The sequence below is a fragment of the Mus pahari genome, chromosome 10, assembly GCF_900095145.1.
Source record: "Mus pahari chromosome 10, PAHARI_EIJ_v1.1, whole genome shotgun sequence".
In the NCBI taxonomy this organism is placed as follows: domain Eukaryota; kingdom Metazoa; phylum Chordata; class Mammalia; order Rodentia; family Muridae; genus Mus; species Mus pahari.
In genome coordinates, this window is record NC_034599.1 from 74,928,984 (window position 1) to 74,955,775 (window position 26,792).

A 26,792-nucleotide genomic window follows, 5' to 3' on the forward strand; every position below is an offset into this window, starting at 1 on the left:
CTTGCTCTGCCACATTTTGTCGTCTCCCTATTTACATCAGCAAAGGCACCAGTCAGATTTTGAGCAGCCACTGGCCAGGAGAACCTCGGGCTAGCACTGTGTGCCTACTGTGCCATCTTGTGTGCTACAAGCTGCTTTTGAGTGGCCTGTCTTTGACCACCGTTTCCTCTTCAGGAAGGAACTTCCTTCCTCGGCTCTCAGTGTGTAACTGTGGGCATGGCTGACACTCAGCATACCAAGATAGACTTGGAAAAGTTATTTTATAATTCTTTAGAATTTAGTCAAAGCAAAGATAGCTTTGGACAAATTGATTTGTTCCAAGGCTCGTTATTTTCTCCCCTAAAACCTCCAGTATTTCCCACGAGTATCCTTCCTTCCTCTGTGCTGTCTGCGATAGGTTTTGCTGACTGAAGATGCTAAAGCAGAGGAACTGGAAAGTTTATCCAGTGCAGCCTATCCTTGTTCAGATGACGAAGGCAGGTCCGCGGGCATCCCACGGCTTCCCTAGGCTTGACTCTCCTTTCCTGGCTGTAGGTCCACACCCTGTGCTTCCTTTCTTTCATCAGGGTTGCCATTCCTGAGTTTTTGAGCTGTAGGTTTTTTTCTTTATTTCCATCTCATCTATTTCCCCCACCCCACCCCCAGTATTTTTTTGTTTTTATTTTTGTCTTTGTAAGGTTTCTGGAATATCACTGCATGTGTTGATTTTTAAATAGGCTGCAGGTAATCAGTTGTAGCATAAACAAACGAATAAAACAAGCCCTCTCCTGTAAGACAGCGTCTCTGTTCTGTCCAGCTGTGCTGTTAGTCCCTCCTTTGCTGCGCCACATGCATGCTTTGCTTGTAACATACCATAATACGCCCTTTTCACACCAGCTCAGCCATATTCCACATAGAAATAGGAGCCACATCAGGAGGGTGCACTGTCGTATGCTTGCTTTTATTACACTCCTTTAAGTCTGTATATGAATTCCCAGTTTCAGATTGTGTACAAGTTGACTGTGCCTTGTAGAATGTACGGGAACTTTCCTGGCATAGGTCCCAGGAAGAAATATTTAACCATGGTGGGGGAAAATGGTAGAACACATTAAGTTCAATGTATAGGTTACCCATATGATAAAAAATGGTTTCAAAATTATTTTAAGAAGATACTGATTTACATATAGAGAATATGTTTTTGTGGAGATATTATTGATGTATCATTCTTTCTAATTATATGTATTATGTTGCTATGGATTCTTTGTAGCCATAGTTAGTTGCCAGGGTCCAAACTTAGATTCATCTTCAGGAAACCATTTAGGGCTATACCTATTGGTAAAAACCATTATATTTTAACCGATAACTGAAATGACACCAAAGCCTGGTGGCATTTTACATTGCACAGTATTTCCATGTTGATGATTGTCATGTTTAATTTATAGGAACAAGAACTGTATCAGAAGGAGGGCCTGGGTGTTAATGAAGTCCATTATGTGGACAATCAGGACTGCATAGGTATGCGTACTGATATTCTGCCTTTGGGAAATATGGGGGAGACGATGGGCGCATTTGCTGGGAACACTGCTGAGTTCAGTGGTTTAGACAGTTATTGGACATAGGACAGTGGCATTGTAGACGGGGTCTTTTGTAGTATGCCTTGCCAGTTATTTGTCCTCACCAGGCATCCTTCTCAGCTAGGTTGAAAAGTTTTCTAAAATCTCTGATTATTATGATACATATTTTACTACTCTGAAGGCGATTGGGCGATCCAAGTAAAGGGGAAGTTCCATTATTTAGGGAATAAGCAGATAGCTACATCGTTTGTTATGACAAAGTGCACAGTTTGGTGAGGTTTGCCAGGGCTTCTAGGTTCTGTTCTCTTCTCTGAATGGCAGTCTCTCTCACTGACTGCAAGTTGACTTTAGAAGTTTCATGTTAAAGCTAGATAATACTGTGAAACTGCAGAGCAGGGCCTCTGCTTTTCTTTGAGTTAATCAATAAAGAAATGTCATCCATTGCCCCCCCCCGCCAGCTTGCTCTTTGTATTATTGACTAATTAATAAATCAATTAATTTGTATGGATGTTTTACCTGCATGTGTGTCTCTGAACCACATCTATGCCTGGTGTTCATAGAAGTCAGAAGAAGGCATCTGATCTGGGACTGGAATTACAGACAGTTGTAAGCTGCTGTGTGGGTGCTGGGAATCGAACCCCAGTCCTTTTAACTATCAAACCATCTCTCTCCATCTCCCACCCTCTCTCTTTCTTTTCTTGCTCACTTCATCTCTAAAGTCAAGTGTTGGGTAAGTCTGGGAATTGAAAGTCCAATTGATAATCCAGCCACAATAACCATATTGCTTAGATTCTGACAGTGCAGTGTAGAGTAGCAGGCTGTGTCGTCAGTGTAGCAGGCTGTGCCAGTGTAGCCTTTCTAAGTCTTCCCTGTTCTACCCCCGCTCTGCTCAGCATCCTTTTAGCCACTGCACCTCTTCTCACCTCTGCGCATTGGCTGTGGGGTTGTCAATCTGGCAGGAACTTCTCCCCTTCTGTTGATCCATTTTCCCATTTCCGTCTTAGGCTTAGTTTAGCATGTTCATTGTCATTCATCACCAATGTTCAAAGAAGTGTTACATTCTGATTGCTGCAGTGGGAACCTTGGCTTCTTGTTCTATGTTCTAGAACTCTATTCTAGCTCATACAATCTATATCTATATCTATATCTATATTTATATCTGTATGTATGTATGTATGTATGTATGTATGTATGTATGTATCAAATTGCTATAGCTTGCTGAGCCCATTTCATTACTTGTATGCATATGGTTTCAATGCTGACCACTTTGCAGAGGACAACATAAGGGGCTTATGCCTGAGAGAGGCTAATTCTCTGTCTTCCAAAACCCACTAGTTGCCTATGGTTCTTTATCTAGGTGTGGGGCCACCTGAAGTTTCCCGTGTCCACATTGATATGTCTGTTGACATTGCCATCATTCTGGTCTTTTTATACATCCGTTTCTAGGAGAGACAGTTTCACAGCTGGCTTCCTGGTATTCTGGCTCTTACAATCTGTCATGTCCTTCTGTGATGTTCTTGGGACCACAAATGCAGAGTCTGATGAGTCAATTTCTTTGGGAAGTTGTTTCCCCATAACCTGTATTAAAACTATGATGTTACCTTTAAATAGATGCCATATTTGAAATAAAAATTCTCCTATTTCTAGATGGCCTTCCACAGTATATGCTCATGAGTATCTCTTATAATCCAAATACTTTTTGAAGCCAAAGAGTAAATATTCTTTAAAGTATTGTTTCATCACTATGGATATTTTGATATCTTAAAATAGATTTAATCGAAGTGAAATTAGTGGGAATCCTGGATATTCTGGATGAAGAAAATCGTCTTCCCCAGCCGAGTGACCAGCACTTCACGTCTGTGGTTCACCAGAAGCACAAAGACCACTTCCGGCTCACTGTGAGTTTGCCATTCTAAAATGGGGCTTCTACGGGGAAGAGAAATCTTTAGGCTGGCAGTTGCACTAGGTTTAGTGCAACTAGGTTAGGTTTAGTGTTGTTAACCACTAGAGTCATAGTTATCCAAAGACTAGAGCAATTAGATTATAACCAGCAAACATTGTCTCTAGATGGTTATAACATTATGTGTGTGAGTGTGTATATGTGTGTGTGTGGGAGTGTGTGTATGTATATGTGTTTATGTGCCTGTATCTACGGATGCATATTTGATGATAATATTTTAGCCAAGTGCAGCAGCTCATGCAGCCAGAGAGGGAAATGGACACCCAACTGGTAGGAAGATGAGGTAGCATAAAGGAAGAAGAGACAAGGTGAGCAATAGAAGTAGGTGAGAGCAGGCCTTTACAGAAGCCCAGGTTGCTCACCTGCTGTTGGCTCTTAAGTCCTGGTGGCAGTGGAAGTAGAGCCGTTCTCTGGGAACCTGGCGTCTGTGGCTGCATAAGTGGTTTCCTGTGTTCCTCCAACCCTGTGCTTATGCCTGCACTCAGCCATCGTCTCCTGAGAAAGCACACAGCTTTACCCCTGAGTGCAGTAGGAGCAGCACAGAAACACTGACTTCAGTTTCAGTCACAAAGGTAGATGCTGTCTGATGACAGAGAGACTAGCAGCGGGGCTCTCCTCATATCCCTCAAAAGAAGACACAAAAAGAAACCAGAGAAGCTACTTAGAATCACTTAGTGGGACTAGGGTACCAGTTGGCAAATGCCTCCATTAACTGTGTGTGCTCTGAAGTTATAAAATAATGTACTGGTATTGCTTTGATAGGCCAAGCTACTTAAATGAATGCTAACAAATATGCTCATTTCTATTTATTATTAACAAAATAACAGTGCACACATACACACCAGGTGTTTCTAGAGATCCCCATTAATATGTTAAAAAAAAAGAGGCAAGGGTAATTTAAAATTTAATTTGAAAAGTTGACGAAACATCATAGATTCCGTGGCTGAAAACCTCATGTCTGGACCTCAGAACCACTTACTCCATTGATGTACAGTCTTACAAAGCCCTGATAGTTATCCTAATGCACAGTGCTTTGGTGGAAAGACACGAGGCAATATGTATTCTCAACAAAACTTTTGCTAATTTTAAAGCTGTGAACCTAGTGTTGCTTGTTCATGGCTGTTTATACATGCTCGGTCATGCATGGTTGCCTTCACCAGACCAGTAAACAGAACTGTGACCAGAACAATCTCAGAGACTTGTACTTAAAGACAGCAAGCTCAAGCATAAAGAACAAGGTCTGGCTGCTTTGCTTAGGGAGAACAAGCAAGAACAAAACAATAATCCCATTTTACATCGGCCATTAGTTTTGCTGTATGTTTTCGCAACTGAATGTGATGGCTGTTCATGGAGCACTTGGTATTGTCCGAGTGCTTTTACTTGAATGACTTTATTTAATCCAACTAGTATCCTTAAGTTACAGATGAAGGACGGACCAGGGGAGGTAAGGGACATGCCTGAGTGGCATTTGAGGACGGTGGGTTAGGGTGCAGGCGAGGTGGTGTGGCAGAAGAGCTCCAGGGTGATGGCCCTTCCTCTATTCTAAGAGCTCAGACCTGGGTCCAATGGCTTAGTCTTTCCAGTTTAAATAATGCTCTCTCTTTCACCCTGGGTTATTTTTAGAGACAGATATGATCACATATGTGAAAGTATTTTGGAAAGTTTAAATAATTCAAATATGAGATACTGTAATTAAATGTTAAGGTTCAAGGAAATGGTGTTGTTTCCTTGAAGTGGTTTCAGCCTTATTGTGTAAAATGTAAGGATAGTTTGTTTGAGACACCAGAAGTGTTTGGTGCTGATCTCATGGTGCTTTACTGGATACACTTAGAAATCATTCTCTATGAACGCTGTGGGGCGAGGGAAGTTTAAAACTCCCTCCTGAGTGATTCTAGTAAGCATTAAGATTGAGCTTTAGAAATAGGTGGTTAATTAAACAAAAATTTTAATGTTTTATGTTTACTTTCAAATGAAGTTTTATTTTAAAAAAAAGATTTTATTTTCATGTGTCCATGTATGGATATGTGCACCTCACGGCGGTGCCTGTGGAGTTCAGAAAAAGGTGTTGGATCACCTTGAGTTGCAGTGGTTTGGGGCTGCCAGACATGGGTCCTGGAAACCAAGCTCAAGTACCCCCCCAAAGAGACCCACCCTCACAAACCCTCCCCTCACTACCCCCTCCCCTTCTCCTTAGAGGAGAAAGGGAAGCCCCCTTTGGGTACCACTTCGCTCTGGGACATCAAGTTGCAGCAAGACTCAGCACCTCCTCTTCCACTAAGGCTTAACCAGGCAGGGGAAGGGGATCCAATGGCAGGCAAAAGAGTCAGAGCCAGACCCCAACTCTAATTATTAGGGGACCCACATGAAGACCAAGCTGTCCATCTGCCACAAATGTGTAGGGTGGCCTAGGTTCAGCTCTTACATGCTCTTTGGTTGGTGGTTCAGTCTCTGTGAGTCTGCACAGGCCCAGGTTAGTTGACTCTGTAGGTCTTGTTGTGGTGCCGTAGACCCCTTCCTTTGGCTTGCTCAGTCCTATCCCCCATTCTTTCACAAGACTCCCTGAGCTCTGCCTGATGTTTGGCTCTGGGTCACTGCATCACTTTCCATCCGCTGCTGGATAAAGCCTCTCAGGAGACAGTTATGTCGCCAAGCATAGCAGAGTGTCATTAATAGTGTCAGGGGTTGGCTGTCTCCCATGGGATGGGTCTCAAGTTGAGCCAGCTATTGGTTGTCTGTTTTCTCAATCTCTGTTCCATCTTTATCCTTGTGCATCTTGTATGCAGGACAAATTTGTGGTTGAAAGTTTTGTGGGTGGGTTATGTCCCCCTCCCTCCACTGGGAGACCTACCTGGCACATGTGTATATATTTTGTACATGGCATTCATACATATATATGTTTTGTGTGTGGTATTCATGCATATATATATATATATTTTGTGTGTGACAGGCATACATTATATGTATATTTTGTGTGTAGCAGGCATGTGTGTGTGTGTGTGTGTGTGTGTGTGTGTGTAATGTATGTTTGTGTGAATGTTTTGTGTGAAGCAGGCATGTGTGTGTGTATGTTTCCTGTGTGGTAGGTATACATGTGTGTATATTTTGGTCTTACACCAATTTTTTTCCACTAAGATATAACCAAATTTTATTTAGATTCCACAAATACTTTAAGGTGTTTTCAGTATTTAAAAATATTATGATTGTGAAAATGTGAAAGTTCCCTTATGAGTGTAGGTACTTTGCATCTGTAACTGTCTAAGGAGTCACCCACAGTCTTCATGATAACATAGTAACTGATATGTGTACTTTCCCCTCAGATTCCCAGGAAATCTAAGCTGGCAGTCCACAGGAACCTCAGAGACGATGAAGGCTTTATCATCAGGCACTTTGCAGGAGCTGTGTGCTATGAGACAGTGAGTAAAGCATTGCTTAGGAGAAGGTGGTCGGTGCGAAGCCGCCCTCTGCAGTATGGCAGTGTCTGGCTGGTTAGGCTTGAGTAGTCATAAAACTCCAGTTCCTTGGCACTAATCACCCTTAAAGTGCTGACTACCCATGCCCTGCTGTCTTGGACAGTGTGGGCACGGAACATTTGTGTTTTTTTCAGAAAACTGCATAGGGCAGAGTTCAGGTAGGGTATTTTTATCACAATGCAGATAGAAACATTTTATTTGTTTTTTTTTTCAGACCCAGTTTGTGGAGAAAAATAATGATGCACTACATATGTCTCTTGAATCCTTGATATGTGAGTCCAGGGATAAGTTTATACGGGCGTTATTTGAGTCATCCACAAATAACAACAAAGATACGAAACAAAAGGCCGGAAAACTTAGCTTCATCAGCGTGGGAAACAAGTTCAAGGTATTTGTGCTAAATAACTTAATCGCTGGGCTTTTTCTTTTTTTGCCTGTATTTAAGATTAAAAAACAAAACCACCACCCATTGTTTTATTGTAAAGTAGATCACGGAAGTGCCACAGGTTGTCTCAAGAGAAGACCCTGCATTATTGATGCTTGTATGTAAGCTCTAATGGTAGTCCTGGTAACTGACTGTACAGAAATGCTTATATTTTCAGGCCATGTTCCTACACTGCATATCTGATCGATTCTCCTGGTGTTCTTGCATCCACATACTGCCTGCCCTCAAGTCTCCTCTTTCCTGTTTTCTGCTTTCTTCCTTGTTCAGCAGTTCTGTTTAGCTGCGGTAGTTGAGCTCGGGATGGCTAGAGAGGACTAGTTGAGGAGTGAGGAAGAGCAGGCACAGCCAGGGGCCTCAGGTAAATGAGCATCTTCCCAGACTCCGATTCACAGCATGGCTGCTATGCTGCCACACGCTTCCTCTCATGGCACTGTGGGCATGCGTATTACAGTAAAACTTGATTGATGCTTTTGATAACTTTTATAAAAGAGATGTGCTCTCTCTGGCAAACTTCAATTTGCTGATCTAACTTTAAGGAATAATTTTTTTTATCAGTTTTGAATCAAAATTAATTCTTTGAAGCCTAATAAGGATTGTTTTAAAAGACGGTGTGTTTTAGTGATAGAATGCTATTAATTGCTTGTATAAAATTTAAACCTTAATAAATAATTACAATGCATAGACTAAAGAAATGTAACTAAATTCTCTCTAAATTTCCAGAAAGTATCATTATATTTCCTACACAACCGCCCTTTGCCTTTTGAAATGTATATTTTAAATACTTAAGATGATGTAATTAGGAAGGATATTTATATTTATGTAGAGCAGCGCTTTTCATTCTTCCTACTGCTATAATCCTTTAATACAGTTCCTCATATTGTGGCGATCCCACCCATAAAATTCTTTCCATTGCTACTTCATAACTGTAATTTTGATATTGTTATGAATTGTAATGTAAATATCTGATATGCAGGATATTGAATATATTATTCCCCAAGGAGGTCACAACCCACACTTTGAGAACCACCAGTGTAAAGAGATCTGTGGTGATTACTAGTAGCAGAAACCTTCTCAAATCCCTTTCCAGTTGAAATGAGCCCTGAACTGGGCTTGGTGACACAGGCCTGTAATCCCAGCTCAGGGGATGGAGAGCTAGGAGGAGGATTTAGATTTCAAGGCCAGGCTCTGGTACCTGGATCAAGATCAGCCAGAGCTATGTGAGACCCTGTCTCAAAGCCAACAACCAAACAAGACAAACAAAAAGAAAACAGGAAGAATTGACGTGGATCCTAAATATCAAATTTGATACTAGCATTTCTAAAATCTAAGCTTTTTTAAAGCACTTTAAATGTAAATATAGAAGAAGTCATAAAACACTTTTAGATAGCTGAATTTGTTTAAAGATGTATTAATTATGGGTTCTAAATATACTCAGTGAGCAATATTTTTTTTATATAGTATTTTTCCATTCCAGACTAAACTCTTTGAAAAAGGTTGGTTTGAAAGTAGCATGTTGGCAAGATGTGGTGTCATGGCTCCTATGGTCCCAGGTGACTCAAGAGGCCGATGAAGGAGCATCACAGGCATTCAGGGCCAGGCTGGGTAGCACAACCACCAGATGGTCCTCAGAGAGCAGAATCACATTATCTCATGGGAATGCAGTGCTGGTGCTAGAAAGAATGTACTTAAAATGATACATAGTATAAACAACCTTTTATTTGGAGGCTTTAAATGCATTGTAACTGTATCTATCCATCTATCTATCTATATCTATATACATATATAATATATATATGTATATGTAACTGTTATCTACATTTTGCACTGACTGCTGAAAATTCTCAGTGAGTGATATGAACAATACATTCCACATATATTTTTCTCTGAATTGCTTTAAAATGAAGCCTTTTTTATTTTTATTTTGAAACAGGGTCTCATTATGTAACCCCCGCTGATCGGAAACTCACAATATAGACCAGGCTGGCCTTGAACTCCCAGAAATCCACCTGCTGTTGCCTCCTGAGTGCTGGGATTAAAGGCATGTGCTACCATGCTGGGGTGATATGGAGTCTTAATAGGACTCCTCACCTTAAACATACTTCAGTAGCTCATTGAATTAAATTTGAACTGTGTAAGACAAACAGAAAGCTGACTCCTTTCCAGTCGTTTCCCACCAAGTGAAAATGTAAGGGGTTAGAGTGATGGCTTAGAGGCTGAGTGTGTACCGCTCTTGCAGGAGACCCAAGTTCTGTCCTAAGCACTCGCATCAGCAGCAGGTGGGTCACATGCATCTGTAACTAGTTCCAGAGAACCCAAAGCAGCTGAGGGCAAATCTAAAGATAATTAAATAAATTATGCAGACAAGCCTGATTGGCCGAGAGCACTCCCTTCTTCTGGTTTGTGGCTTCCTGCGAATGAGCATCCTTTTCTGTTCTCTCAGCTGCTGCTCTTTACTTTTTGCTTCCACTGTTCTGACTTTATCCCCCATTTTGTGGGGAGCAAAATATCACACTTATCTGTGGATTAAAAAAGAGTGGATTTGTAACCATTGTTTTCTTTCCAAAGAGGTTCTTGATTTGCTTTTCAGTTGTTTGAGGTACAGACTGATGTTGGCTTCTGTCAACCAGCTTTGTGTGTGTGACTGTATTCTTCAGTCCCATGACAAATTCATTTCTTTCTAATATCAAGTAGCTTTGTAGTAAGAGCTAGCTCCAAGCTCTTAGACATTATTGTTTCTCTCCCTAGATCTTAATACCTGTATAATAAGCCCAGTAATCTACTCTTAATCAGGTTCATTGTATTGTACTCTTCATCAGATTAAATATTACAATACTCAGGAAAAGCTTTCTTTGAGCAGTGCTTCACTCACAGAAAAGCATTCACCAATGTCTACACATTACTATTAATTGCAGCTATGCTCAATACAATATGTTAATTTAAGAATTAGCATCTTAATTTGTATTTTCCAAGTAGCATAATAAGCATTTCAGCATAAAATTACTTTGTAGAATCGCAAAACAAACATGATTTAAGTGCACTGAACCAGGGCAAATTATAATCAGTGTTCTGAAACTAGGAAAGCGTGGTAACTGTATTCATTGGGGAAAATTTTTAAAGAAAATTGTTCGAGTTTTAAAAGCACTTGAAATACATAACATTTTAACGTAGGGAAGGGAATTTCTGAAACCAGGTTAGGACAGCGGTTTTGCCATGGTGCAGAGATCCACCCTGCTGTGCAACTGGAGCCCCTGTTAAACATCTCAGGCTTCATAGCATGTGACATGATGGCGCCTTGTTTGTTGCACACCCAGATACTGCACTGCAGCTTTTTACACTGTGTATCCCCAGGATCTGCACGGGCTTCCACTCATCACTGCATAGTTGCCTTATTTATCCAATTTGTTGATGTGTCATAATTTTCAGCCTTAATTACACAAGTGTCTGTTAATAATGTAAGTTTTTGTCCTTGACATTTCATTAGCCATTTTGCACGATGCTGCCTGTTCCAGAGTTTGTGTGCAGGAAAGTTGTTATATGTTACATGTGGTTGCTTTTGCATGTTACTTTAGTCTAATATTGGACAGTTAATATTAATTCATCACTATATGTTTTGACTTTCTGAAATAATTATATTTTCTTTCTTTTCTAGACGCAATTAAATTTGCTTCTGGATAAACTTCGAAGTACCGTGAGTATACTCAATAAGAAAGTCGGTTTTTTCAGCCTTCTGGCTCAGTGTACCTGACAGACAATTTGTGAAGCAGGAATTATGAAGCACTTGCTTACCTTGTTTTAGCAGAGCTTGGTAGTAGCCTTCCCCAAGTCTGTTTGTCCTTTCTGACCAGCATTTTGTCTATAGGTGAAGTATGGGTAAATCTCTACCCAGTGGCAGCTGGCCACATTGCGGTGTTCACCAGATGCCGATTCTTGATGCTTATTATCATCTTTGAAATGGAATGGAGTGCTTCCAGGAGCAGGCATTTCTTAATGTCAGAAAGGCCTTAAATTAATAAAAACATCTTTAAATGACAAAAAAAAAAGAGAAAGAAAACAGTTTTTTAAAATGGCCTTTTGAAACTATTATTAGTGCTTATCCAAGTAAACATGATAACTCTGGAACAATGGGAAGTATATTTTAAACCTCATTTCCTTTCAAAGAGAAGCCAGTGTTTAGAGGACTAGAATTATTCTCAGTGTTAGATGTTTCCCTGGTAAGCACGAGGTTCAGGATGTCAGTCCCAGTGCAACCCAACCCCTCTCAATCACATATTCAGCCAGAGAAACAGGTAAAAGCAAACATCATATTTGAATATTAATGATAAAACATGTAATGATTATATAACATTCTTCAGAAATGACAGTGTGCTGCAGACAAAAATGAACTTAATATTTTTCTGTCCTTTATAAATGCCAAGTTTATCATAAGCTCATCTTTTAACTGCATTTTATTGATTCACTCTGATACTTTTTTTTTTTTTCAAGTTGTTTTTTGGTAGTGTTGGCATTGAACCTAGGATCTTGTTCATGCTATGCAAATACTCTACCACTTAGCTATACATTTGGTCCTTGATTTTTTTCCTTCTATTTTTGGACAGGGTCTCATCATAGAGCCCAGACTGGCCTGATCTTGCTGTGGAGCTCCAGGTGTCCCTGAGCTTTCAGTCATCCTCTTGTTGCCCCAGTGTTCTGGGGAGTACAGGTGTGACGCACTGTACTCTAGGGTTTTGACTGGGACACAAGCCCCTATAGAGAGAACCCCTAATCCCCAAGTCAGGTGGCGCACACCCGGCAACCCCAGCAGTTGGGAGTTTGAAGTAGGAGGATCATAAGTTTGGGGCCAGCCTGGCCTTGCATAGTGAGAGCCTGTGTTTCAAAAGCAAAATGAAAACCACAAGGAATATGTGAGTTATCGAAAAATTGTGATACCAAGGAAAGGCTTATTTTTTTTTTTTTTTTTTACACAAACCACAGAGGTCAGCTTGACCCTCTTCCTTTTGAAGTATCACCCGTTTTCAGCAGCCCGTGCTGATACTGTTTTGCTTACTGATGAAGTCATCCTTTGAAGCCATCCAGAAAAATCATGAATGTTCTGAGTCTCTAAAATATTTTGATCTTAAGAGCATCTTATAAAAAATAGTATTGTTTTCTTTGAGAACTTCATACATGCATACGATGTATTTGATCACGTTCACCCAGCCCCCTTCCTCAGGAGCCAGGCATCTGTAAACATCACGTCTGATGAGGAGATTGTTCTATTTTCATTTCCCCATGAGTGCACTGGTCTAAAAGATGAGGTGGTTTGTGATTTATAGAAACATGTTAGCCAAGCGTCTGTGGAGAGCATCATTACTGAGATATCTATTCAATGTTGTAGGGTGGCTACTCTGACGAAAAGCAGCTGTTTGGATGTCTGCTACATTATCTTCAGCAGTTTCATTGTGGTGCAAACAGTATTCTTTCTGCTTTATTCAGCAAAATTTGATCACTTCAGGGAAGCCTTTAAGTTTTAAAAAAATATTGCTAAACAAGCAAAACTTTAAAAAATGCATAGTGAAGCAGTTTGGGACCTGTTTATTTTTAAAGTCAAATGAAAATACTGATTTATGTGTGTGTGTTGTTTGCTTACATTTTGGCCTAAATTTTAAACAGTTTTATTTTTTTATTTCCCTTCCCAGCCTCTGTAGAGACTGGGGATTGAGCTCAGTGGTAGAATGTTTGCCTGTGTGTGCAAGGCCTGGCCCTGGGAAACAAAAACCCAAAGCCTCTGTGAGAAGATGGGGTTAAACATGCAGAGTGCTTTGTTTAAATGTGGTGAAATAGTTTGCAGGGAAAGACTTTCCTTTCTATTATTTCTGACATTCAATACTAAAATATCATCATGCTGGTATTTATTCATAATACAGACATTAATTTCATGGGTCAGATTATAGAAGTATGACAATAAAAATTTTAAGCTCCTTTGTAATTATTTGTGTCATTTATTAACATTAGTGTGCTGTGAAAGTTGGTGGTATTCCTAGATATAGAAACATAAAGATGCTATGTATACCATCTTAAAAAGTATTTCTTATTATTCCAGGGAGCCAGCTTCATCCGCTGCATCAAACCCAACTTAAAGATGACAAGTCACCATTTCGAAGGCGCCCAGATTCTGTCTCAACTTCAGTGTTCAGGTATCTCCATATTTTCATGGACTGTCACAACATGTTTAGACAAACTCACGATTACCTTCCTCATCTTCAAGTTCAACAAGATTCTTATGTTTCCCTTAGTTTTGAATAAAGCACAGGGGGCAGATGACTTGAGCAGCACTGACTTCTAGTTTCTGTCATGTAACATCATGGAAGTACACTCAGTTAAGAGCATGCTCCTGGCGAACCTGAACCTCTCCACACAGGCTGCTTCTAGCTGCTGCGGTCCACAGTAGCCCTCATTTCCCACACAACGGGGCTAGGATGGGGTTGGTGTCCCTGATTTCCCTCCACTATTTGTGGGGGAAAAATGAAAGCAGGATGAATCCCTGGGGCTCTTTCCTGAGTTTAGTTAATCTGACCCATCCATCCCTGCCCAGCTTCAATCAGTCACAGAACCCCGGGCATTGACACTCAGTACAGCCATAGCTAATGTCTCGCCCTTTCTGCCCTCTTGGTTTGGTCCAGCTCAGGTCCTGCTGCCTTTCAAACCCTGATGCTCTTTCTCTGACACCTGATTCTGGTCCTTTCAGGGGTCAATTTACATTGAGACCGAGGTCTCTTTAACTGAACTCTTTTCAAAGCCTTGTACTTGATTTTGTATTAAAGACTCCTTGCCCAGATGGGGCAAGCTTCGGATCCTGACATCTGAATCTTCTAAATCTTCTCGCTGAGCTTTAGCTGTTGAGAATGTAATCCGGAGTTTCTCCTTGTCTGTACAGGGCTGGCAGGCACTGTTCAAATTCATGGCCACTCACCTCTCAAGGCTCTCAAATCTCTTCTGCCAGGTTTCCCTGTTCAGCAGTGCTTTTTCTCTGCAGAGCCAGTCAGACCCCTCCCCCAGGCTCCCTTGCTCTCTTTACAACTCTGAGCTTCTGCCAGCAGATGGCCTCTTCTCTTACCTAAGCCTTGGAGCTCCACTAGGATGCTGCCAGGTGCTTCATCCTGTCTGCACCCCCTTTGGTGTATAGCACCTGTCCCTGGTGTAGCACCTTCCTGCCTCTCATAAGTCAGCAGTGCTGATTAAGGACTGGGTCAGGGACCACGGGATGGAGCACCTTTCTTTGCACTGAGACACACTAGACTCTCAGCTGTCACTCACAGTGGCTCTAGATGCTCCCGTCTTCCCCTGTTCTCTACATCCTTTTCTGTTTGCTCCTTTGCTTTCGAGTCTTCTGCCTCCTGCCTCCTGTAATCCCTTGTTACCCAGTGTGGTAACCAGGGGATTGATGTTAGGAGCTCTTTCTTAAGCATTTGAAATGTGGCTGGTGGGATGTCTGTAGAGGTGATTTTAAATTTTATTTAAAATATAAAACAACTGTGTGCACCTAGTGGAGTCAAGGACTTATGGCTAATGACTGCTGTGTTGGGTAGTGCGGCACATATTCTGTCTCTTCCCCGAGCCCTGTGACCACCCGCTCAGTGAGTGGTGTTGTTTCCCAGCCCAAGCTGAGCCTTCTCTCACTGGCTGTCCTGCTGCAGTCACCCTTGTGCCCTCTCGCCACCTGCTCAGTACAATGCAGACATGTGAGCATTCTCTCTTCACAGTCCAGCTCCGACCATGTCTTCCTACTGCATGCAGCGCTCTGATGGCCCCTGCTGAGCTTCAGGGAGAAGAATAGCAGCATCCTGGCGCTATCTCTCCCCCTGGCCCGTGTGTTCCTAGTCTGTCTTTGCATGCTTCTGTCTGTGATACAGCCACACAACTGTGCACTCACTGCTCCACATCCCCTCCCACTGCATGGTCTATGTCCACTCTGCGTCTTGTTGGGACATCTTTCCTATGCCAGCTAGGAACAGCTTCCTAGGGAAGCCAGCCCTGCTCTTGGCTCTGACTCGGGCTCTGTCCATGGCACTGAGGTGTGGCACTGATTTCACAGCCACAGTTATAGATTTTATGTATACTTACATAAAGTATGACACTAATGTGCTGCCTACTATGCTTAAGATGTGCCTGCTACCATCATTATTTAAAGTTTCCCTCAAGGAACTGCCCCTTGGTTCCCTCAAAATCCTGTTTTTTTTCCTAGTGTCCATTAGATTAATTCATGATTGAATAGAATGCATAGTCTATCAGATACGAAAAATTATTTTTGATGGATTTAAAACAAGTACTAGAAAGTCACATCGTGCATGCTTGAGGTATTTCTGCATAGAATAATGAGGGAATCTTTTTGCACCGTTAGCTACATTTATTTGAAAATCCTTTTCATATACATTACAGAGGATTTCAATTTCTAGGATGTTCTTAGTCAGGTGTAACTTAATAACAGAGATATCGTCTGGAAGACACAGTAGTTACATTGTATGTTGTCTTTAAGATGACTTTTGTTACTTTGAGTGCGACTTTTCCCCTTTTAGGACATTTTTTTTTTAGTATAATATACTGATCTCTGCAGTGAGCATCTAGCGTCTGTCAAGTGTGTGCAGCCGCAGTTGTGTGTGTTGAGATTGGCAGAGCATGGGCTTACTGGTGTGTTATAGGAGTCCTGCATCATGAAGAGTGTATGTTAGCATGGTCAGCTAGGTTGTAGCTTAACAGGTGACACCATTTCATTGTCAAAAATTGTGACAGTGCCAACCAAACCTTACCTTTTTTTCCCCCTATGAGCAGACCTGAGAACTAAATCTTTTTCTGGTCATTCATGAGTTCAAAGCCAGCCTGAACTATGTAGCCACGAGCTAGGGCTGTAGCTCAGTCAGGTGGTAGAATATTTGTTTAAGCACATGCAAGGCCCTGGTTCAGTCCTTGGTACTGCAAAGAAAACAGCGATGGTCCCTGTGTGTTTCTTTAATCAGCATACATTATGTGATAGATATATTTTTATGTCAGATAGATAAATTCCAGCTCCCTAATCAATGTATTACATTCTACTATATGGGTGTAATACAATTTAATGAATAGGTTTTTAAGTTACTTCTGTTATTGTTTTTTTTTTTTTCTGTTTGTTGTAAGCAGTGACTTAGTGGATATCTGGCACATGTCTTTGTCCATAAGTGAGAAAACTTTAATTTAGATTCATAAAAGTAGAGATGATACGAAAGGTGAGTCTTTTCAAATGGCCATCTAGAAGCTGCCTTGGTGTCCACGCCCCTCACAGAGCCCACTGAGCTTTATTCTTTTGTTCAGTCAAATAGACAAGTATTCAGTCTGTATAGAGGGTTGGTTTCCTAAGGTTGTTTAAAAATTAATAATTCATGTATTAAAAATTATATTCTCTTTTATAAATTTTAATTTGACTAACTGGAATTCATTTTGGCATAAGGAATAAAGTAAGGACATATTGTTATTGGTTTTGTTTTCCACATATGCTACTCATATTTTCATATTTCATATTTTGAACACTTCTAATTTCTTTAACATTAATTTAATAACCGCCTCTTTATAATTAAAAAACCGCCTCTTATAGCTACATACACTCTCGTGGTAATGTAGTTACCATGGTAACGTACCTGGGATGACCATCACAGCAGGTTTTGTTTTTGCAGTGTTAGAAATTGAAACCAGTGCCCCCTGAGCATTAGAAGTGTGCCCTCCCACTGGGTCACACCCTGGCTCCCAGCACAGGGTGTGACCTGTTGTTGGCTATTCTCCTCACTGCCAGTTGACTTTTGTGCGCCAGTGTGCCAACACCAAGTCAGAGCGGGGAAGCTGTTAGGCCTTTTCTCTCTGTGATATTTAAGCTGCAGATTCTAGTTTGCCCTTTCCATTTAGGCTTTTGTTTTTCTGCATTAAAGACCATCATTTTAAGATACCAGCCTAGTTTGCTAGGGCTAAGACCATGACCAAAAGCAATTTGAAGAAGGAAAGGGTTTACTTCACCTTACAACTCCGTCACTGCGAGAAGTCAGGGCTGGAACTCAAGGTGGGAACTCTGGGGCAGGAACTGAAGCATAGGCCATTTGTTTACTGGCTTGCAAACAAGCCTTACACAACCCAGGGCTCCAAGACCACATATCCAAGGGCAGCACCACACACTATGGGCTGGGCCCTCCCATATCAATTGATAATCAAGAAAGTACCCCATAAGTTTCCCTACAGGCCAATAGAGGCATTTTTCTCAACTGGTGTTCTCCCTTCCCGGATGACTTCAGTTTGTGTCAAGTTGCCTAACCTGGACAGATACCTTCTACTAAAATTACTGTCTGGCAAGTATCAGGACAAAGCAAGGGAGGATGAGAGGGGCAGGCTTTCTTCTTTTGTAACTTGTGTTGCCTGCCTGTTAATGCTGACCAGAAAAGTTCATTCTGACTTGAGGCTCAGACTGACCATTTATTAGAGTTAAATTAATAGTTAATTTTTATCCTGTAGACTCAGATGCTCAACCAATAGATAAGTCTTTTTGAGAACTTAGTAGAAGAGGTCTTATTTTGAAGCTGGGACTAGAACCTATGGCCTTGGGCATGCAAGGCTAGTGTGTTACTTGGGAGCAGTAGTCCTAACCCAGTAAAAGTGTGTGTGTGTGTGTGTGTATGTTTGTGTGTGTGTGCATGTGTGTGTGCACATGTTTGTGTGTGTGTGTATGTGTGGTATGTGTATGTGGTGTATGTATATGTGTGTATATGGTATGTGTATATCTATGTGTGTGTATATACATACATACATATATATATATATATATATATATATATATATATATATATATATATATTGGTTTTTCAAGACAGGGTTTGTATAGCCCTGGCTGTCCTGGAATTTACTTTGTAGACCAGGCTGGCCTCGAACTCAGAAATCTGCCTGCCTCTACCTCCCAAAAGCTGGGATTAAAGGCATGCGCCACCTCGCCCGGTGTCATGTGTATATATGTGGTGTGTGTATATGTGTGTGTGTGTGTGGCTATGTGTGTGCATGTATGTGTATATTACACATAATATTTAAATGATACATTTTCTTTTGCTTCATATTAGTTCTTGGAAAAAATGTAGAAATGGAGACTTTTTTAGAAATTTTATTCCAAGATTAGCTTTAGGACTTAAAGTGGTCAAATGCAGGAGTTTGCTTTATGTACTTTTATGAAATTTAGAAAGATACAAGTCACACTGGAGCCTTCTGGATGGGCTGCCTCTGGGAAATGGCCAGCTGTGCTGACTTCACATGGGGTTTCCTTGTGGCTTCTTACATGATAAATAAGCCGGGACTTAAATAAGCACTGACTGAAGGTGTGGTTCCCTGGGTCGTCCTCGCTGCTGATACTCCCTCTCTATAAGCTGTCTTTTCATAAACTTTCACTTGTAAAATTTATGGGTTTCTCTCATGTCACCCTGGACTTCTGCACTGTGACTCGAAATTATTTGTGCTCATGCCTCTAGGTATGGTGTCTGTGTTGGACCTAATGCAAGGGGGTTTCCCTTCGAGAGCCTCGTTCCATGAACTCTATAACATGTACAAGAAGTACATGCCAGAAAAACTTGCAAGATTGGATCCAAGGTTATTTTGTAAGGTATAAGTGCTGCTTCAGTAGAAATTTCTTAAGCAACAAATCTTTTCTACTCATTTGTAGTTGAAACTCAACTTTTAAAACTTGTTTTTCAGGCTCTTTTTAAGGCTTTGGGATTAAATGAAGTTGACTACAAGTTTGGGCTAACAAAAGTATTTTTCAGACCTGGCAAGGTAAATATATATGATGGGCTTCGTATGTATTTTCTTAATTATTAGCGATTTATATTGTTATAACATTATGTGAAACAGTATGATATTATGTTTCTACTCACATGGGTTTCCTGTTTGTGGGTGTTTCATAGTCTAGTTTAAATTACAGTTTTGTCCAGTATTGAAATCAGAGGATTGTTTAATTTTTTCTTAAATAAGGACTAATCAAAACTTTCTAAAATTTTAAATAAGTTGAAAAAATGTCTAGAATATTTTAATAATGGGACAGTTAGATAGCTCAGCATGTAACCCAAGTGGTCACAGAATTCTGTATCTAAATTGGCCCAGACTCCCAAATGCCAGGCCTATAAGCTTGTTTGGTGAGTTGTCATAATATTTTGGAGTTTTCAGTGTGGAAAAGCTTCACTAGGGTGTGATAGATATATAAAGCATATTGATTGGAGTTTGTACTGACTGTTGCCAAATTTTACCATGTAGGAATGTATAAACACTACATACATTAGGGTTTTTTTTTGGCTAACATAATAATGCAGTTGTGATATCTGCTGACTATAGAAAACTTCATAGCTAACTGTATTCTGTATACAAATACTTAAGTCTGTTCACAAGTGTTAGTAATACCAATTCCATGTTCCATGTTCCTAACATTTTAAACACTGACATAATGATTGCATCCTTATAATTGTAAATATAATTGCTATTGCAGCTAACTAGTTGCACTAGTCAACTATCTCTAGTGTCTCAAGAGTAAGGTAATTATAATAAATCTAATTTCACATTTTTGAGCACAAGATGAAAATACGCGATTGCATTACTAGTCTGTGGTGTCTGTCGGAACCTACAGCATTTCCTGTGGAAAATGAAGAGAAAAAGGAAACATAAGTGCTCATAGCTGGCTTCACATTACTTAGTGTTATTTATCATAAATTCAACACGTCTCTAGTTTCAGAGCTGTAGTAACTAATAGCTGCATAAAGAAAGAACTTGGGTTAATCACCTCTAGAAAGATGTGAAAGGGTTGTTGAAAGCTTAAAGCAAGCAGATTCAGAGATGCATAGTCTTGTTAGGCTATCTTTAAGATTTTTATGATTGAAAGCTTGTTTTGTTGATTGGCATATGGCACCTTTAGCACTGAAGTGTGATATTTGGTGAAAAATGGAAATAATTCTGGAACTTGATGGTAAATAGAAGAAGTACTGCATTTGCGTGGCCTATTTCTTACTAGTAATTTCCTGTTTTTGTCTAAATTGAGTGTTGGGAGAGACAGTACTTTCGGTGACTCTCTGGCTTTAGATGACCTTAACTTGTTGAGCATGGATGTCTGAGAATGTGGATGAACTGGTCAGACATGTTGTCCCCACTTAACACTTCCCCTCAAATATTTCTGCCAATTTCCTGTAATTAGTCATTTAAGAGGTTTTTTTTTAATACTTATTTTTGCTGCTACTTTGGAGTAAATAAGTATTCTCTCCTATCTTCCAAAACATTGATGAGGGAAAGACAGAAGGAAAGGATCATAATATGTAGTCAAATGTGTTTAAGTTTTTTTTGTATATGCTGCTAAGATATCCCTGGAATTAGCTTTTAATCATTCTCAGAAAGTTATATTTGGGATTTGAAATCCATGTAGTTATTTTCTCTGTACTTGAACACACTTTCCCTTTAATGCTGAGACTAAGTTATCTTACTCCTTCCTAGTTTGCAGAATTTGATCAGATTATGAAGTCTGACCCTGATCACTTAGCAGAGTTGGTGAAAAGAGTCAATCTGTGGCTAGTCTGTAGTCGCTGGAAGAAAGTTCAGTGGTGTTCGCTGTCAGTCATCAAACGTAAGTATCTCCCTCTGGCATAGCAGCTCATTCTTTAATTCCAGTGCTTGGGAGGCTGGGGTAGAAGAATCAAGAGTTCAAGGTCTTGGGGTTGGAGAGAGGGCTCAGTGGTTACTCTTTCAGAGGACCTAGGTTTGATTCCTATCACCTACAGTCATGTGTAACTCAGTTCTAGGGAATTCAGGGACCTCTTCTGGCTTCCGCAGGCATTGCGTGTATCAGGTGCTCAGGCAGGTAAAACATCCATACACGTAACAGAAAAATAAAGAACAAGTTCAAGGCCTTCCTTGAATCAAGACTTTGTCTCCGTAACAACAACAACAACAACAACAACAACAACAACAACAACAACAACTCACCAAACTATGTTTTATTTCCCACCAAGATTTGTTACTTTGGAAATAAGATGGTTTGAGGGATGTCATGGGACTATCTCATAGATGCTGATGGGTAACGTTGGTTCCTGTTGTGTCTGATGGAATGGTCCCTAATACCTAAAGTAACATTTGTAGACCTATTTTTAGAATTTGAAGATCTGATGGCATTTACTATCTGAGATATGTTCTAGGGATGTTAGTTTCACCATGTCCTGAGCAAACAGAACTCATTCTCTTCCCTTTCCCCCAGTTCTTTCTTTGATGCTCTGCACCTTCCTATTTTCTCAGATTTTAACTGAAACTATTCTCTCTCTGCCTAAATGGTATCTACCTTAGACGTTCTCAGCAGATGATCTGTTCTGTCTCTGTCTCTGACCCCTCTCACCCCCAATCTATTTTATTTGAAGTGCTGTATATTGAACATACATATTGAACTCTGGGCCTTCCAGATGCTAAGCTGGGTGTTGTCTCTCTCTTCAAGCCTCAATAGTTATGAAATGATGTGGGTCTCGCCTTCTGATCGTAAGATCTTTTATTCTCATCGGCAGTACCTTAGTGGGGCCTCTTTCGTCACTTACATTAAAACTTTATTAGCTCCTGAAAATGTTTGCCAGCTTTCCACCCTCTTACCTTTTCTAAACCAAAAGGATGTCCTAGTTTTCCTTCAAAAGCTGACAGAGTTGAGCTCTCTTTCTAGACCGTAGTGGGATTTCAGCTTCCATTTGCAACTTCTCCTGCTCCTCCTCTCTTGGACTCTGCTCTTCAGTCCACTGGAGTGAGCAGAGTTTGGGTGTGTTTCTGACAGGTTGTGACAGCTGCTCATATCTGGTCTAAAACATGAGTAAGTGCAAAATATTTTGGATTTCTTGAAGGTCAGTGGTGCAAGTTTAATGGTTGGGAGCTGTGTGTGTGGGTTCAGTCACCGTGTCTCTCAGCCAGACTTCCTGGAATACTTCTGTGCATTAGGGAGGATTCAGAAGAAAAGTAACAGAACAAAGGAACTCGGCACATTATTATTATCTTTTATCAGACAATAATGCATATTTATAAAAATACTCTAATAAAGAAAAAAGACAAGAGAGCCACGTTCGCTATCATTTTCCAAGTAAAATATGTTTTTTTTTGTTGTTGTTGTTGTTTTTACCAAGCTAGCTCAGTCAGTCAACAGGTTCTCCAGAGAGGGAGCGAGGATTACAAAGAAAAGGAGAATTAGGCAACACTGTAGCACGACCCCAGCCTGTTCTTAGGCTGAAGTAGGTTTATTATTTTTTTTCCAGTCTGCTCTTATATCATTCTAGGTACATACAAAGAATATGGTTAGTCCTAAGTCATAAACAAAGTAGTTAAGGAACAAACAAAGCATAGACAAGGTAGGTAAGGAACACACAAAGTGTAGATGGAAGGTCCCGGGATTTCTGTATTCAGGGTCTTAACAAGACCCATCAAGATACAGAGAACACATTCCTCAGCTGCATGCATCTTGAGCCTACTTCTGTGCTCTAGCCCAGAGTCAGATTCCTGCCTGAGCCTACCTCTGTGTCCTGGCCCAATGTCAGATTCCTGCCAAGTTTCTAGAAGTGGCCCCATAAGCTCTCTATAGTTTTTCATGGGATTGGTGCTTTCATATATATATTGCATTTTAGAGGAAAGTGTATGTTAGCATTCTATTTGTGCCACACCTCCCACTTGTGGACCGTGTTGTAACAACAAACCATGCTCATTTACCAAACAGAATCTCTGTTTAATGTTAATTGGGAAGCTCTAAAAAAAAAAAAAATAAAACAACAAAACAGCAACTAAGGTCCAATCATACTAGGAAATTCTAGGCCACTTGCAGTTGAAAAATTCCTTTACTGTAGGTCTCTTAGACACTGCATCCAGAATATTCACTGTGAATTTACAGAAGGAAGCAAACTATGTTTCATAAATCCATTTGGCAGGCTAATTTTTTTTTTTTAAAAAGGCATAACATTTAATACAGTGATTCTCAACCTGGGGGTGGAATGACCCTTTCACAGGGGTCACCTAGGACCGTCACAGACATTTACATTGCAATTCACAACTAGCAAAATTACAGTTATGAGGTAGCAATAAAAATAATTTTATAGTCTGGGGTCACCACAACATGAGGAGCTGTAGGAAAGGGCTATAGCACTGGAAGGTTGAGAGCCACTGGAACATTTAATAGAAATGTGGCCCAGGGCAGTTGGGTAACAGCAGTGCTGCATATTGCAGAATACATATAATGCTAGCCACATCAATCAGTTTTTACTTTTAAGAAGTTAAAGAAATGTTAGATTTCCCAATTTTGATGGCTGGAATAATATATTCATCAAAATCTTATGAGAATTGCTTTGTGGAAATGAATGGGTTTTTAGTTAATGTCCTATTTAAACCATTTTTTCCCTGTCATTTTATTTTACTCTTACACATAGTGAAAAACAAAATAAAATACCGAGCTGAAGCATGCATTAAAATGCAGAAAACCATCCGAATGTGGCTTTGCAAAAGGAGACACAAACCACGGTAAGAGGAACAGTGACTAAACATCTGTACAGTGCTACGTGTTAGCTGGCAGTGACTAAACATCTGTACAGTGCTACATGTTAGCTGGCAGTGATGTCATAAAATCATCCCATTTTATATATTACTTCACTGTATATATTGCATTTTCCATTTTATTTAGACTTTGTATTATCAAGTTGCTTTTTAAGCTTTGGAAGCTTGACTAGATATTGCCACCATATCTTTCAAAGAGATGTGGGATCATTTGAGTTTATAATTTGAATCCCATTTTTCATTGTAATTATAGCTGGCCTCTGTCTTATTGGCAGTTGTCAATGCTATTCATATGTGTATTTGAATCTTGTTATACTTAATGAGAGACCTGGACAGAATAGTAGCTGATACTGAAGTCAGAAGTGGCCTGCCCTGTTCAGGCACAGTGTTTGCTTTCTATTGATGAGCATCTTTGAGAGGACATTAGCTTGTGAGGTAAATGTTTGATGGAGCCCTACCGTTGCAGCATTGACGGCCTGGTTAAGGTGGGCACACTGAAGAAACGACTGGATAAGTTCAATGAAGTTGTAAGTGCTCTGAAAGATGGAAAGCCGGAGGTGAACAGACAGATCAAAGATCTTGAAATTTCTATTGATGCTCTAATGGCCAAAATTAAGGTGGGTAATTTTAATCCAGCTTACTTGAACTTTTTATATAATTTGCCTTTTTTTTTTGTTATTGGTGTTGAAATTGTATAGGAAAATATCCTTATTCAAAATATAAAACATTACCAAGTGGACATTCACATTACTCTTTTGAATATTTGAAAAAATATCATAGTAAAAAGATAAATAAAAATGTGATTTTTTAAATCTGTTGTTAGGCAAAATATTACCCTCCAGAGAATAACTAAAATACTGAATGTTAGCAAGCTTTTACATCATGATTCAGAGAGGGTTAATGCAGGCTCGTTTTCTGGGTGCTTTTCTTCTTTCCAAAGCCACTTTTTATTCTTTAGATTTTGTTTTTCTTTCTGGTGGTGCTGGGGATTGCACACAGCACACTCAGTGTGCCCAGCGGATGCCCTTCTACCGAGCCACATCCTTATCCCCCAGAAATGAAGCTGCTAAGTTATAAAAGCGTCATCATTGAAAACGGAAGGAATCACCCCAAACTCCTTGATACTGCCACACTGAGTGTGCAGCTAGCCGTTCTCTGTATCTCCTCGGTGATCCCACGTTGTGTGTGTGTGCTTTGTACAGTTCTGTCGTGAGCATGCATTTCATGGTGTACCTGCTGTTACGTTACTTGGTTCTTTGTGGTAAATACATTAACCCCCCCCCCCCGTTAATTACTTAGCTGTTTTAAAAGAAGCAATTCATTTTGTTCATTTTAAAAGGAAAAATGGCGCTATTTTGGTTTTCATTTTCAATTGCTTGATCATTAATGTGACTGAACACATGAAATTGTCTGTAATACTTGTTCGTTATCATAGTTCATCTTTCTCAGTGTCTTCAATTATGTGTTAGGGTTTCACAGGGTTTTTCTCAGGTAGCAGTCAGAAGCCAATGTATGTGAGTTAGCTTTTTTGTAGTTCCTGTGGACGGGGTGAATATTAGGGGTGGGAAGAGAAACGCAGTCAAGCAAAGGATGGACATGCCGAGGTGGGTTCAGCTGACTTTACAGCTCAAGGGTGAGATGAGTTTGTGAGGTTATCACCATCAATCAAAGCCCCAGGAAAACCATCCAGAGAAGCTTAGATGTAATTTCCCAACTGCTCCTTAGGTACTAATTGAGTGCTATAAAGAAAGAAAGTGAACTTTGGCTAAATGAGATAGTCATTCCTTAAAAGTATGTTAATGCTATGTGTGTACAGCTTTGTTCGCAGAGTTCTACAGATATTGATGGCTCTGTGTTTGATAAACACAGAATCTAATATTTATGTGTAGAGATAGCGTTCACAGACTATGTGAGCAGCTGGACATGGTAGTGTATACCTGTAATCCTGGTGTTTGTGAGGGCCCTCACCTCCATAGCTCGTTCAGGGTTACCCCAGGCAGGAATATCTGTTTCAAAAAAAGATATGAATATGAATTTGTTGGTCAATTTTGCTAGCTGTTTCTCTGTATCCTAGAGTGTTTTTTTTTTTTCAATGAAAACCCACAAAATGTTGAGTTTCTAATCGTAACTGCTTTACAGTGTACAGTTAAGCATGTCCATACAGTGCACGGGGGGTAACTACGTAATGTTTGTGATTTGTCTTAAGTCCACCATGATGACGAGGGAGCAGATACAGAAAGAGTATGACACACTTGTTAAAAGCTCAGAAGAGCTCCTCAGTGCACTGCAGAAAAAGAAAAAGCAGGAGGAGGAGGCAGAGAGGCTGAGGCGCATCCAAGAGGAGATGGAGAAAGAAAGGAAGAGGCGTGAAGAAGATGAAGAACGTCGGCGGAAGGAGGAAGAGGAGAGGCGGATGTAAGGCATTTGCACTATTCTCACTAGAAGCTTACAGGATGGGGGATGGGGGGTGTCCTCATACTCTATTCCTACTTTAATCAGATGCTCATGCTTCATCCATCCATCCATCCATCCATCCATCCATCCATCCATTCATTCATTCAATCAATCTTATTTTTTTGTGACAGAGTTTCAGAGTGTAGCCCAGGCTGGCCAGGAACCTTCATCCTCATGCTACTGTCTTCTGAGTGAGGGTTAAACTTGCACACCAACATGCCTGGTACAAATCAGCCAATTTTAGAATAAGGTTGAAAAAATTAAATGTCCATTTTCTATAGTTATATGGAGTGGTTAAATATAGGTTGAATGTTCTTAATCTGAATGTCTAAAAACTGAAATTT

At 40.3% G+C, this 26,792-nt stretch overlaps 1 protein-coding gene across 8 annotated transcripts in view; it reads left to right on the top strand.

Annotated features, from left to right (window-relative positions):
* The window catches only part of Myo6 (myosin VI), a 140,307-nt gene that overhangs the window by 90,775 nt on the left and 22,740 nt on the right, over positions 1–26,792 (top strand). For all 8 annotated transcript variants that reach the window (XM_021206402.1, XM_029543570.1, XM_029543572.1 and 5 more), the window contains 12 exons: positions 1,422–1,494; positions 3,324–3,451; positions 6,831–6,926; positions 7,198–7,371; positions 11,078–11,116; positions 13,508–13,601; positions 18,930–19,060; positions 19,153–19,230; positions 20,929–21,058; positions 23,871–23,961; positions 24,461–24,611; positions 26,201–26,409. In XM_021206402.1, coding sequence (XP_021062061.1) covers positions 1,422–1,494; positions 3,324–3,451; positions 6,831–6,926; positions 7,198–7,371; positions 11,078–11,116; positions 13,508–13,601; positions 18,930–19,060; positions 19,153–19,230; positions 20,929–21,058; positions 23,871–23,961; positions 24,461–24,611; positions 26,201–26,409 — 1,394 coding nt within the window. The remainder of the gene's footprint in view (positions 1–1,421; positions 1,495–3,323; positions 3,452–6,830; positions 6,927–7,197; positions 7,372–11,077; positions 11,117–13,507; positions 13,602–18,929; positions 19,061–19,152; positions 19,231–20,928; positions 21,059–23,870; positions 23,962–24,460; positions 24,612–26,200; positions 26,410–26,792) is intronic.